The sequence below is a fragment of the Natator depressus genome, chromosome 1 (genome assembly GCF_965152275.1).
Source record: "Natator depressus isolate rNatDep1 chromosome 1, rNatDep2.hap1, whole genome shotgun sequence".
NCBI classification, from domain to species: domain Eukaryota; kingdom Metazoa; phylum Chordata; order Testudines; family Cheloniidae; genus Natator; species Natator depressus.
In genome coordinates, this window is record NC_134234.1 from 226,070,042 (window position 1) to 226,085,291 (window position 15,250).

The 15,250-nt window shown below is 42.9% G+C and overlaps 1 protein-coding gene across 1 annotated transcript in view; it reads right to left on the reverse strand.

Annotated features, from left to right (window-relative positions):
* PARVG (parvin gamma) overlaps nt 1–14,799 on the reverse strand; it is a 31,881-nt gene extending 17,082 nt beyond the window's left edge. Inside the window, exons 1-6 of the mRNA XM_074949134.1 lie at nt 14,635–14,799; nt 9,299–9,394; nt 8,709–8,773; nt 2,730–2,832; nt 672–812; nt 163–278 (exon numbers count right to left, since the gene is read on the reverse strand). Of these exons, the coding sequence (XP_074805235.1) occupies nt 163–278; nt 672–812; nt 2,730–2,832; nt 8,709–8,773; nt 9,299–9,377 (504 nt within the window). The 5' untranslated portion in view covers nt 9,378–9,394; nt 14,635–14,799. The remainder of the gene's footprint in view (nt 1–162; nt 279–671; nt 813–2,729; nt 2,833–8,708; nt 8,774–9,298; nt 9,395–14,634) is intronic.
* Between the last annotated feature and the right edge of the window lie 451 nt (nt 14,800–15,250).

The window sequence follows — 15,250 nt, forward strand, 5'->3', positions numbered from 1 at the left end:
CCTGCAAACAACAGATTTCTAGAATTAAAAGGTGAATTACACAGAAAACAAAAGCAGAACAGTTATACAGTGATATACACCACACTTTTCTTCCACTGTATTTTTTAATTTCTTGTGAGATTTCTGTGACCCCATGGCAGCAAAGGAAAGAGCCATAATTACCTCAATGATTATTACTTCCACACTAATATTTGAAGGGATAGGCAGATCAGGTTGGAAGTGCTTTGCTATTGCAATCAGAAGATATAATGTGCTCAGTAAGTCCTTCTGGAAGATAGCTGTTTCATGTAAAGAAAGCAAATTATAAGTAATGTGCAAACTCACTACAGCCTAATAGTAATACTCTGCATTCCCATTGCCCCTTCCTGAGAACATTCTAGTGCTTTACAACCAAAATATGAATATGCCTCCAAATATGCTCATGAGGAAGAGCAGATTAGTCCCATTTTATAGCTGTGGGAATGAGGCACAGAAAGATTAAAGAGACCTGTTCAGGGTCAAATAGGAAGTCTGCAGTTAGACACAGGAGAATTGGGTTCAGTTCCTGGCTATATTTCAGTGCCTTAACCCCAAGATCATCCTTCCTTTAGCAACATCATCTTAGCCCAGTAAAACCCCAGAACAATGTATTTTTATGAGGTAATTTCCTTGCATTTTACTTCTCCACATACAATCAACACTCCATTTCAGCTGGCTCTCTTCTAGTTGTAAACACTGGCCCACAGCTTCCAGAATAACAGCAAGTTTACGTTTCTGTTTTTTTTCCGTCAGTGCCATCTTCTCAACATCCAGCCTGAGAGATCCTAGTTTTTCTGAGAAGGAGCACAATTAAAACAAAACAAAGCAAGATTGATGTGTTTTAACAGCACTGTAGAGACAACACAAAATCATAGCAGAAATACCAAAAAAAGTCTTGATGTAAGTGATCAGTATAATTTAATAAATTATATAACGCAGACCCGAAACCTGCAATTGGATGTGCACAGGTACTCCCTTGGGTTCATGCAGAATCTCACTGACATCAATAAGGCTCCGCACATGGTTCTGGTTGCAGGATTGGAGCCACAGGCTGCAGATTGACTTTTAGCCACAAGTGGTCCACACTCTGGGTTTTACCAGTGGGGACTGCAGGAATCCAATGAGTGAATCTGCCCTGTAGATTGGTATATGTGCTGAGCACATAGCAGTTCATATAAAAAGAAAAATCTTAGTTCATAGTTGTGACATCACAGCCCCAAATTATAAAAGAAAACCAATCCTATTCATGAGCCTGGTGACACCACTATTTATCAGATTTGATCAGAAGATTAGGAGGTGAGGGCCAATCCAGTTGCAGTCAAAGTAGAGTGGAGAAGAGGGTGAAGACCGCAGTAATTAGAGGCATGGTCATGGGGGGAATGGTAGACCATAACTTTAGGCTGGGCATTGATTCAAGAGGCCAAACCTTCAACTAGTATAAAATTGATGTTGCTCCATTGAAGTGAATATAGCCACACTGATTTACAGCAGCTGAAGTTCTGGCCTGAGGTCTCAGACTATGGCTTTTAAATATATATTGTGACAAAATTCCTCCTCTACCTTGGTGGGTTCTGTGCTTACTGGCAGATTCTGCTCACCTCAGAGATTCACAGTAGCCCTCAGTTTGGCCACTTTCGTGGCTCAAATCTGCCATTCGCTCAGATAACCTCATCACTGGCCAGCCTGGGGAAAAGGAAGGAGAACAATCCCCACAGTCTCTGCTGGTCCACCTAGTGGGCCAGGGGAGAGGCCAGGGACCTTCCCCTCTGGTGGGACCCACAGTCCAAGTCAACTTCTCCTGTATCCAATAGGGAGTTGGGGGGAACCCAGGCCTGCCCTCTACTCCGGGTTCCAGCCCAGGGCCCTGTGGATTGCAGCTGTCTACAGTGGCTCCTGTAACAGCTGCGTGACAGCTACAACTCCCCGGGCTACATCCCCATGGCCTCCTCTGTATCCTCAACACAGGACCTTCCTCCTGATGCCAGATAGCATTTGTACTCCTCAGTCCTCCAGCAGCATGCCCTCTCACTCTCAGTTGCTTGCACACACTTCACTAACTGGAGTGACAGCCTTTTTAAACCAGGTGTCCTGATTAGCCTTAATTAATTCTAGCAGCTTCCCAATTGGCTACAGGTGTCCTAATTAGCCTGCCTGCCTTAATTAGCTCTAGAAAGTTCATGAGTGTTCTGGAATAGTCCCTGTTATTTTACCCAGGGAAAAGGGACCTGCTTAACCTGGAACTCATGTATCTACCTTCAACCGCTCTTTTGTAGCCATCTGGTCTGATCCTGTCACAATACATATATATGTATAATTGTAGAGGTGATTCCAGCTGGCATTTATGGTAATATCATAAATCATATTCACTGTCATGGCTTATAATGTCATCAGCACCTCTTGGAGGTGTTATAACCTCAGACTTCAAAGTTAACCTTTTTACTCTCTATATAAACAGCGGAATAAAAAGACTTTCCAAAGGTTGGTGGGGAAGGGTAGATCAAGCACCTGTTCAGGATTACAATTACCACATATGGTTCACAGTGCAGTGCTCGTGTCTATTTGAGTGCAAGAGGCATTAATAATTAGTAAGATACCAGGAAGCAAAGCTGTTCTTACAGTTTAGTGTGTTTGGTTTTTATTTTATCTGTGAGCTTCTGCACTGAAGAGCATGCGAGATTTATTAGGGAGCAGAGCTCAAAGAAGCGACTTACCCAATAGATGATGAAGTATCAGCCCATCAAATAGGTCTTCTTCCAGGCTTTTTACTATGATGTGTTCCTCTTTCAGGGTTGTGTTAATCCAATCTATCAAGAGCTGCAGGGAAAAATCAAACAGTCAACAATGATATATCTGTTGTTGGAACAGAAAGTGGGAAAATAAATGGTAACACTTGACCACCACAAGAGTGCACCTTTCTCCTTTGTCTTTTGTTTTGTTTTCATCCTCCATCGAGTCTCTCCTTGTCTTTATTTTATTTCAGTCTTCTCTCTCTCTCTCAACATCATGCCCCTATTTTCTCTTTCCAACTCTCTTCTCTCTCCATTTTCATTTTCTCTCCTCCTCACCCACATCCACTTTATTTTCAATTCATCTCACTAAGTGGCATATACACAGTATGTAATGGAACACCTCTTTGTGTGGTAAAGGGAGGTGCTCCGATTATTTGTGTCCTCTCTGCTGTGGTTGATCGAATGTGTTTCAGCACTTCAAAATATGAAATGCTTAAAGGGTAGAATTCATGCTGTGCAGAAAGCCAGTGAAACCCACCGGTGAATGTGTGTTATGGGTCCTCTTCTGTGCCTGATCCGCAGATGATATTAGAGTAGCAGCCGTGTTAGTCTGTATTCGCAAAAAGAAAAGGAGGACTTGTGGCACCTTAGAGACTAACAAATTTATTTGAGAATAAGCTTTCGTGAGCTACAGCTCACTTCATCGGATGCATTCAGTGGAAAATACAGCGAATGCATCCGATGAAGTGAGCTGTAGCTCAAATAAATTGGTTAGTCTCTAAGGTGCCACAAGTACTCCTTTTCTTTTTAGAGGCTATTAGTCTGTTACAGCCCAGCTACAGAGATTTGGCTCTAGCTCAAGCTGTGACAGCTCATGCTTTAATTCTGGAAGCCCCCAGTTCTATGGTCCATGCTCATCTCTGTCCCAATTAAACCCTACTTGGAGGGCTTACTTGGTGTATCAGTTTTGTGCTGCTTCTCTGCCCAGGGGTGAATGGAATCCTGAATAAGCCTATTTTCCCCTCATTAGACTGTTCGTCAGGCTGAAACATTCCAGTCCATATTGTTACTCTGAAGACATGCTTCTCAAAGAAAAATGTATAAAAGAAACCTTAAAAACCCTATGAGATGTTTGAAAATTCACAAGAAACTAAAAAACCTCTCTGCTCTATATTGATGAGCTCTCAAAGTGTGTGTAATGTATATTCAAAGCCAAGAGACAGCAGGATTTCACTCAGTGAACTGTGGTTATCTCTTCACCTAATGCCTAGAGTTCAAGTTCTGACGATGCATTGGATTAGTGCAGTTTGAACTGGCAAGCTGAGGGCAGTGGCATAAGCTGATGAACTGCACTGCTGAAAATAGAGTCACAAGCTTCTTGGTTCACCTGTTTTATCTTTTAACAGCCATCTCCCTAGCCTACAGCTTAGGCAACATTGCCTTGCCTCTAGCTACCAGGGTCTCCCCAGGCAGCAGTACAGAGAAGTGTATCTGAAAATACAGGAGAAAAGAACAGGTAGGGAAAGGAAAAAAAGAGTAGTTGAAGCAGAACTTTGCTACTAACTTCTTCTTGCTTTAAGCACTTCACATTTTACCTGTAGTTTAATAATCTTGGCAACTGAGGTGGCCCATCTTGCAGCTTATATTTCTTTGCCCCCAAAGCCACCCTGATAAGAACACCCAATTAAATCAGGAAACTAATTTAATATTTTCCACAAGTGAGTTTCTTTGCTTCTCTAAGGCAGCCCTTGAAGCGACTCCAATGTCTCCCATTATAATTGCCTCGCTAAAGGCTCGGTGTCAGAGCTGTGAACTCTCCAGACAAGGAAGAAAATGCCTGCCACTCCCCGATATGCCAGAAGGCATTGCTGATGGTGAGCAACATAAAGCATTCTCTCTCTTCCCCTAGCCAGTGAGGAAACAGGTTAGTCCAGTGGTTCTCAAACTTTTGTACTGGTGACCCCTTTCACATAGCAAGTCTCAGAGTGCGGCCCCCCCCTTATAAATTAAACACTTTTTAATATACTTAACACCATTATAAATACTGGAGGCAAAAAAGGGGTTTGGGGTGGAGGCTGACAGCTCGCGACCCCCATGTAATAACCTCCCGACCCCCTGAGGGGTCCCAACCCCCAGTTTGAGAACCCCTGGGTTAGTCAGTCAAACCCAGGTTGCATGCTCTGTAACCATGAATGGGGTCAACAGCAAAGCTCACAGGAATCTTCACAATCACAGGCTAAAGAAATCTTTTATTTTGGCAATTTGTGAAGAATGAATTCAGTGTCTTTAGTGATTCCTTCTTGCTATACCACCTCTCAGATTCTCTCATTTATTAAAATATGGTAATGGTAAACCCTGTTGCAAAAATTAAATCCTTCATGAACCGATTGTGAGCTCATTAGGTTTTAGGAAACATATAATATAGAGACACACAAACATATGTTTAGGGATTTGTGAATATGAGCTATACATACACACCAACACTCAAAGGGCATTTTTAAAATACCTGTCACAAAGTCTGTCCTATCTCGGGGCCTCTCCTTCTGCCCCTCCAACCCCACGAGCATGATACAGTTCTGTGGTGACCTGGAATCCTACTTTCGACGTCTCCGACTCAAGGAATATTTCCAACACACCTCTGAACAGCACACTAATCCACAGAAACCTTCCTACCAACACTAGAAAAAGAAGGATTCTGCATGGACTCCTCCTGAAGGTCGAACAGACTGGACTTCTACATAGAGTGCTTTCGCCGACGTGCACGGGCTGAAATTGTGGAAAAGCAGCATCACGTGCCCCATAACCTCAGCCGTGCAGAACACAATGCCATCCACAGCCTCAGAAACAACTCTGACATCATAATCAAAAAGGCTGACAAAGGAGGTGCTGTTGTCATCATGAATAGGTAGCATATGAACGAGAGTCTGCTAAGCAGCTCTCTAACACCACATTCTACAGGCCATTACCATCTGATCCCACTGAGGGTTACCAAAAGAAACTACACTATTTGCTCAAGAAACTCCCTGAAAAAGCACAGGAAAAAATCTGCACAGACACACCCCTAGAACTCCAACCAGGGGTATTCTATCTGCTACCCAAGATCCATAAACCTGGAAATCCTGGACACCCCATCATCTCAGGCATTGACACCCTGACAGCAGGATTGTCTGGCTATGTAGACTCTCTCCGCAGGCCCTACGCTACCAGCACTCCCAGCTATCTTCGAGACACCACTGACTTCCTGAGGAAACTACAATCCTTTGGTGATCTTCCAGAAAACACCATCCTGGCCACTATGGATGTAGAAGCCCTCTACGGATGTAGAAGCCCTCTACACCAACATTTCACACAAAGATGGACTACAAGCCGTCAGGAACAGTATCCCCGATAATGTCACGGCAAACCTGGTGGCTGAACTTTGTGACTAACCCATAACTATTTCACGTTTGGGGACAATATATAGCTTCAAGTCAGCGGCACTGCTATGGGTATCCACATGGCCCCACAGTATGCCAACATTTTTATGGCTGACTTAGAACAACGCTTCCTCAGCTCTCGTCCCCTAATGCCCCTACTCTACTTGCGCTACATTGATGACATCTTCATCATCTGGACCCATGGAAAAGAAGCCCTTGAGGAATTCCACCATGATTTCAACAATTTCCATCTCACCATCAACCTCAGCCTGGACCAGTCCACACAAGAGATCCACTTCCTGGACACTACAGTGCTAATAAGCGATGGTCACATAAACACCACCTTATACCGGAAACCTACTGACCACTATACTTACCTACATGCCTCCAGCTTTCATCCAGACCACATCACACGATCCATTGTCTACAGCCAAGCGCTACGATACAACCGCATTTGCTCCAAACACCTACAAAATCTCTATCAAGCGTTCTTAAAACTACAATAGCCACCTGCTGAAGTGAAGAAACAGATTGACAGAGCCAGAAGAATACCCAGATGTCACCTACTCCAGGACAGGCCCAACAAAGAAAGTAACAGAACGCCACTAGCCATCACCTTCAGCCCCCAACTGAAACCTCTCCAGTGCATCATCAAGGATCTACAACCTATCCTGAAGGATGATCCCTCACTCTCACAGATCTTGGGAGACAGGCCAGTCCTCGCTTACAGACAGCCCCCCAATCTGAAGCCAGTACTCACCAGCAACCACATACCACACAACAAAACCACTAACCCAGGAACCTAACCTTGCAACAAAGCCCGTTGCCAACTCTGTCCACATATCTATTCAAGGGATATCATCATAGGGCCTAATCACATCAGCCACACTATCAGAGGCTCGTTCACCTGCACATCTACCAATGTGATATATGCCATCGTGTGCCAGCAATGTCCCTCTGCCATGTACATTGGCCAAACCGAACAATCTCTGCGCAAAAGAATAAATAGACACAAATCAGACGTCAAGAATTATAACATTCAAAAACCAGTTGGAGAACACTTCAACCTCCCTGGTCACTCAATTTCAGACCTAAAAGTCACAATTCTCCAACAAAAAAAACTTCAAAAACAGACTCCAACGAGAAACTGCAGAATTGGAATTTTAATTTGCAAACTGGACACCATTAAATTAGGCTTGAATAAAGACTCGGAGTGGATGGGTCATTATACAAAGTAAAAACTATTTCCCCATGCTAATTTTCCCCCTCCTATTACTCACAACTTCTTGTCAATGGTTTGAAATGGGCCATCCTGATTATCACAACAAAAGTTTTTTTTCCCCCTCCTGCTGATAATAGCCCACCTTAATTGATTAGTCTCGTTACAGTTGGTATGGAAATACCCATTTTTTCATGTTCTCTGTATATATATATCTTCCTACTGTATTTTTCACTGCATGCATCCGATGAAGTGGGTTTTAACCCATGAAAGCTTATGCCCAATGTGACAAAGTTCCTCCTCTGCCTTGGTGGGTCCTGCGCTTATTGGCGGATCTGCTCACCTCAGAGGTTCACGGCAGCCCTCAGTTTGGCGGCTTTCATGGCTCAAATCTGCTGTTCACTCAGTTAGCCTCATCACTGGCCAGCATGGGGAAAAGGAAGAAGAACAATCCCCACAGTCTCTGCTGATCCACCTAGGGGATCGGGGAACAGGCCAGAGACCTTCCCCTCTGATGGAACCCACAGTCCAGGTCAACTCCTCCAGTATCAAGTAGGGAGTTGCGGGGATGGAGAGATGGGGGGAACCCTGGCCCGCCCTCTACTCCAGGTTCCAGCCCAGGGCCCTGTGGATTGCAGCTGTCTACAGTGGCTCCTGTAACAGCTGCGTGACAGCTACAACTCCCTGGGCTACTTTCCCATGGCCTCCTCCCAACACCTTCTTTATTCTCACCACAGGACCTTCCTCCTGATGTCTAATAATGCTTGTACTTCTCAGTCTTCCAGTAGTACGCCTTCTCACACTCAGCTTCTTGCACCTCTTGCTCCCAGCTCCTCGCATGCGCACCAGAAGCTGAAGTGAGCTCCTTTTTAAACCCAGGTGCCCTGATTAGTCTGCCTGTCTTAATTGATTCTGGCAGCTTCTTGATTGGCTGCAGGTATTCTAATCAGCCTGTCTGCCTTAATTGTTTCCACAAAGTTCCTGATTGTTCTGGAACCTTCCCTGTTACCTTACCCAGGGAAAAAGGACCTACTTAACCTGGGGCTAATATATCTGCCTTCTTTCACTCTTCTGTAGCCATCTGGCCTGACCCTGTCACACCAAATAAATTTGTTAGTCTCTAAGATGTCACAAGTACTCATTGTTTTGTTTTGTTTTTTGTTGATACAAACTAACACGGCTACCACTCTGAAACCTGTAACCTGCTTAAGTACTTTGCTGGACTGGGGCTAGAGTGCTCAGTACCTTACATGATGGAGCCTGATTACAAAACATTTAAAAACAACAGTTCATGTGTAAATTATAATTTAGTAAAAGAAATTATACCATTTGTAGTTCTTCCAACTTAGCATTATTGCAGGATGTAGGATTTATTAATTTCCTCTTTTCTCCTATAAACAGAAGTGAACAATATCCATTACAATTCTCTGATGTGACTAATGCAAGTTTTCTATAACAACTGCCATCAGTTCAATATTGCCCCATTTTGCTAATTACACCATGACAAAGGTGTACTCATTTGTAATTTTATAGATTTCCTATGAGAGAGAAAAGGGCATATCAGATCATTACAATTGCCTGTTAGAAATTATCTTTCCAGGGGATTCAAATTGATGAGACCAAAGGGACACTTTCTAAAAAATAAACAAAAACACAGTTTGGTTTGGTTCTTTTGTGAATTGTAAACCTCATTTAGAGGATTAACCGGAACTTGCATTGACTCTTCATAACCCGCCTATGGAGAGTTGGAGGCTAAATTCCATGCAAAAGGTTACTTACTTACACTTGTCTGAACCTGGGAATAATGTTGTAAAACAAGTGAGATTCATCTGTGCTGAGAACTTTCTTTTTTTTTTTTTTTGGTTCTTTGGGTCCCTCCTCTCTCTTTCTTCATTGCTGGTTTATAAAACACATACCTTGAACAATGTCATTCTTAGGTGGCGAATGATGAAGTGCACTGGGCTGTGCAAAAGCAGTGAGAAAGTCTGGTTCCATTGTATTATTTTTTGCTCCTAGAAAATTGAAAAAAAAAATTCAAAATGTGCTAGAGCCAAAATGAGTACGAATGAGGGAATATGCACCAAATGAAATTATTTCTTTCAGCAGTTTTTGAAGTGTTTGTGGGTGACCTACTTTTAAACATGCAGCAACGTATATTTAAGCAACATTAAAATTAAAATGAAGTTAATCAGTTTTTTCCTGGAGACGAAAAGCACTACAATATTCAAAAAAAGTCCTAACTCCAGTCAGTTCCGCTTAATCTGAATTAGATCAGCAAAATCCTATTTCAGTTCAGCTGATAAATGCTTCAGCAGGAGACATCGGGGTGCAAGTTATAAAAATGGTCAGCACTTAACTGTTTGGGATGAATAAACCAAGAATATAGCGGATCTAGAAGACTATGTATTTTAGAAGGAAGTTCAAAAAAGCTCAGGTTTTGACGTTAATTCCCTTCCCAACTACTACTGTCCTGAAATAAAATGGGGGTGGCAACACACAAAGGAGAACAGACCAAAGTATCTTGTTAACATATAGAAGACTATGGAAGGGATTTTCAAAACTGGACAGGAAGAGTGGGAGAGGGTAGCAGATGCCAAAGTGGGGGGTGAATTGGATAGGAGCAAAGAGGGACAAAAACAGGTTGGAGCACAGAGGCAGAAGGGTCTATAACCACTAGAAAACATTCCCCTATATCACCTGGAATTGTATCTTTCAAAAATTTAAACACATCAGGGAGAGCAGAATAAGTTTGTATACACAAACGTAATCCTAGAATTTCCTAACATTAGAATGCTTGACTTTGCAACCTTAAAGTTCTTTCAACGTAGGATTTTTTATATGTAATATAAAAGGCTGAGAAAGCTAGGCTTGCTTAGTCAGGAATGGTAAAGAGCTAAAGGAGACTAAGATTCTGAAGAGTATAGTTAAAAACTGAGCAGTCTCTCTTTACTTTGTCCTATAATATAAGAACAAGAGGTTAACTTATTACACTAATGGCAAGTAAATTTAAATTCACTGCACCAGGAAATCTTTTCACATACTGTAACTGGATTTTAAGGGGTTGGATAATAACATTTGTAATTACAGTACGCAAGCTAAAAATAGGGATATTAAAATCTTATACATCAGTGCACAAAATTATCATCTGCCGGGGTCAGAAAGGACTACTACTTGCATCACCACCAGCCATTTATAATTATTATTGCTCATTATTTGTATTACAATAGTCTGAGATTGGTCTACATCATGCAAGACTCTGTACAAACACAGAGTAAGAGCCAGTTTCTGCCCCTTACAATGTAAACAGACAAAGGGCAGGAAGGGAAACAGCATTGTGTAGCTAATCAGGCGCATTCTGGAAGTGAGGGCCACAGTTCACCTTCCACTGAAGCATCAAATCTTAGCTATTGCTAGAGGCAGAATATCAGATATCACGGATAAATAATCTGCCCGGTATTATTAATGCTATGTTCCTATGGCCTAATTGATAGAGTACTGCATGTGGACTCAGCACTGCCATGGACCTGCTGGGTGACCGTGGGCAAGTCGCTACCCTCTCTGTGCCTCAGTTTCCCTATCTGTAAAATGGGGGTAATGATACTGACCACCTTTGTAAAGCATTTTGAGACCTATGGAAGAAAAGTGCTGTATAAGAGCTAGGTTTTATTATGAAGAGGAAACACATTTCCTTCTTATTAAAAAAAGTTCCAAGTCTCAAAAACATAGGGGAAGAAGTAAATTTAAAGGAAAGTGAGGCACCCCTTGTTAAACATTCACATTGTGAGAACAAGAAAGCAGAATAATCAATAGGTGAGAGATCCACTGCAAACAGTATTGCACATCTGACATGGAAGATCTCTAAGGTACAGTTTCTTGCTCTGACAGCTTAAAACTCCAAACAGCATTGGGAGGGTCCCCTTAGAATCTCTCTCACATTTTTATCGGGGCTCCAGTGTAAGGAAAGTGCATGTGTTGGGTTTTGGTACAGACTTTGATCGCTCCATTTTAAAAATATGCCTGGCGAGACAATACTAGCAGAAAACTATGATTAGATACTTTCACACGTCGGTCTTGCACAACACAACACAACAGACACGAAATGCACAAAACCGCTGGAGAGACCGTATTTCATCATTATGGTTGCAAAACCAAATGCCAGCTCTAGAAATGCAGTTGGCAAGAATGGAATAATTATAAGAAATGGAGCCTTTTACTGCCTACATAAGAGCAACAACTGAACTATTTGAGGAACGCTGGAACAAGGGAAATGAAAAATGTAATTAATATAGTGGAAGATTTTCATATGCACTAGTGGCAATTAGATACCTAACTTGAAAGTCAATGGGGGCTAGGTGTCCAACTGCCACTTTTGCCTTTAAAAATCTTTCTCCGAACTCTTAGACGTGTGTACACTTACTGTAATTCATACCCTATATTGCCTCAGTGTTGCTGCTCCCCTTACCTTTGATATCAGTCACCCTTCCTTTAATACTTATGGCTGAAAATAACTGGGACTGTCAACAATTCTGCTTCTCTCTAATAAAAAGTTAGTAACTAAAAACACACATGGGATATTGGGGAGGCCCCCAGAAATCAGACACCACCTTTGAGAGTTTGGACCTTGGCATCTCAGTTTCCCCACCTGTGACGTGAGGAGAGGAACACCTGCCGCTGAGTGGTTGCGTGGGGATTCATTTGATGAGGACTAGAGAGAGGTTTCACCGCCACCCATAGTAAGGAGCATCAGGTTGCTGTGCCAGCCCAGGCTCAGACTAGAACCTGACTTGTGACTCAGTAACAGTCACCGTTCGATTTCTACTCTCCCAGCCTTGCTCCTGGGAGGGAAGTAATCTGCTGTCATCTGATAGCAGGTGTCAGTGACTTCCCTCTCTGCACTAGCTCAGCAATGCTGACAACTACATCAAGGCTCTGCCCATTCCTTGCCCTTGCCTGTCCATCTGCACAGGAGGGCGGAAGGGCCCAATGGAGGTTGCTCTCCCCCCGAGTTGGGGCCCACCATATTGACTAAACCACCCAGAAGAGTGAGGATGTGCCCGACACCCCTTTACTCCACTGCATGAGCATGTAGGGTGAGCCGCAGTTGTGCCCTAATTATTCAAGAAGCACTTTAAGGCTATAAAGGGACTAGATTCAGTAGGTATGCCACCATAATATTAAATCAATGGATTGATGGTGGCCATCTTGGCTGATACAGTATGTATACTGAGAAATCTCCTGTTAATTCCAGGGAGAATATTGATGTGGGATTCTTTCAAGCTCTTATTTTACAATAAGGGTGGCTTGGTATGCAGTGTCAGGCAAGTGACCCAGCATTGCATGTCTAGGCCAGTGGAAACCTAGACTGTAGATCAGAATTTGCTGCAACCTTCTCCCACACAGGCCATTCACCTCAGCTTCACCCCATCTGCCCTTCTTACCCTCATCTTCACCCCTGTCCTATCTCCCTTACCTCCTTCACTACCGTGTCCCCTCCCTCTTCACTTTTCTTTCCATTTAGCATACTTCCTTCCACCTAAACCCACAAAAAGGAGTGGGGGGGGATCACAGCACTAACATGACATTTGCCACTACCGTACTGTGCACTCTGCTTGTGTGTTCTACCCTTTTCCTCTCCCTGTGTCTGCCTTGTCTATTGGGTTGTAAGCTTTTAACTTCAGGGACTGTCTGCTACTCTGTACAGTGCCCATTTTTGCCACTTTCTCACCTCCCAAGCCAACCTGGGTTCAGAATGCTGCGGGGCCTGCCTCCTGGGAACGTTGACTCCTCTGATTTATTAAGGAGCTGTTTTGGTAAGCTGAAAAAACTTGGGGATCTCATACAAATGTATGGCTTAAGCTGGCAAGATGCTGAGCACCTACTGCTAGAGGAGTTGGAGATCTCAGCATGTCACAAGAAGTACTCAGGACCACGCAAGAACAGGCCTTAAATTAAAAATTGGTGGCAGCATACATAAATATACCCTTAGGGCTCAATCCAATAACCTGCTCAGCAGCTGAGAATGGAGGGCCTCAGCATTTTATAGGATCGTTAGTTATTATTATTAAGGTGGATTCTGGATCAGGCTCCAAGTTACACTCTAGTGAAGGGGTGGCCAAACTGCAGTTCGCGAGCCACATGCGGCTCTTTTACAGTTAAAGTGCAGCTAGTGAAGCCCACCACGCCCCCCCATTCAGCTTCTGCCCTGAGGAGAGGTGCTGGGTCTAGTGGCTTCTGCCCAACAGCGAGGGGGGGGGTCTCAGAGCTTCTGCCCCATGGGAGGCACCTGCCATGGGGCAGAATTCCCTTGCCCCACCACCTTGCTGCAGGGCAGGAACTCCAGAAGGCATGCCCCGCAGGGCTGAAGCCCCAAGCCCCAGCAGGCACTCCCAGCTCTCGAACTTCTGAAGATTATCATATGTGGCCCAGTGGGTCAGTAAGTTTGGCCATCCCTGCTCCAGTGAAATGCTCAAAAACTTGATACAATAAGTTTCAAACAACCCCCAGGATGTCTGTACATAGCCCAGAAAACTGCCTGCTAAAGGTTTATATATTGCACTAACATCATAGGGGAACGTGAATGTGTTTGGAATCCTTTTTCTATTTCAGTTCCTTAATTGCACTGGGAGAAGTATTAAGATTGGAGTTTGTCATGCAGGCCCGCTGCAATGGGGCTCTGCAGACTATCTTTTCTATTTTTCTTTTCACTTCTTTTGCTATCAGGCTATTTTCTCCGGCCTTGCATCCATGCATCCGTTATTTACTGGTACATGGAGAACAACACTTGGAATAAAACAATTGCTAGAATATTGATTGCAACAATATTGTGTAGTGGAATTTTTAAATCATATTGGCCTTACACTTGACTCTCTGAGCAAAATGGTATCATTTGGTTCTGTGTTCTCAATTACTGAGAGACTATCCTAAATTTTCTGAGATCTTGAGAAAGGCAGAAGCTATTTATTTTTCTGCATTCTGCTAGGAGTAGTCAGTGAATAAGTTTTCAGGTATTCAAGAGTTGCTATAATATTATAAGCTGCAATGGTACAGTTCCTTACTTGCTGAAAATAGCAGATAAGAAGGTTCTGGATTGCAAAATAACCATTTTGTATTAATAGTTCAAATCACCTAACTTTTCGTCTACTATCCCTTCACCATCTGGTTCCCCAAATTTCACTGAGCTATTACGTATGTTTTACTGCTTATAATGCTACCATAGTTATAATCTACCATAGAATATACACGAAACACTTACTTTTGCAGATGAGGACACCAAGAAGTTTGAATTGATTTATTTCCGGTTGGAAAAAGCCAAAAGCGGTATTCCAAATAAGCTCAAAATTAGTACCAAAGAAAAGGCTTTCTAGTCTGAAAAAATAAAAACTGCACGTGTCAGGATTCAATCAATCCACCTAATTTTATACTGCTGCCATTAGAACACCACGATGAGAAAAGTAGGCAAGAAACAAAAAGAAAGACTAGTTCTTTGCACTCAGTTTAGAACAGTCCCTTACTTCCTCATTTTGCACTGCAGTTTTCAAGAGGTTTGCTTGGTAGCAACAGGAAAGAGATGACGTTATGCCACATTTAGCCAATATAATCAATTTGCACATGAACATTTTACATAAAAGAACTGACACCATGTTGCCTTTAATAATTCTTTAAGTGTTCCTCAAGGGGTGTATTCAAGGTAAGGTCATGGGAAAGGAGTATGAAACCTAGCACAAGATAAAGTTTTGGGCAGCTTTGTGTTGAAATTGCTGCCTTGCATCAAAGCAGCTTGAAGATTGTCAAGAGGCAAGTTACACACAGTTCTTACGTTACATTTTAAAAATGAAACCACAATTCTGTTCAGAGCCCTAATGTCAGCA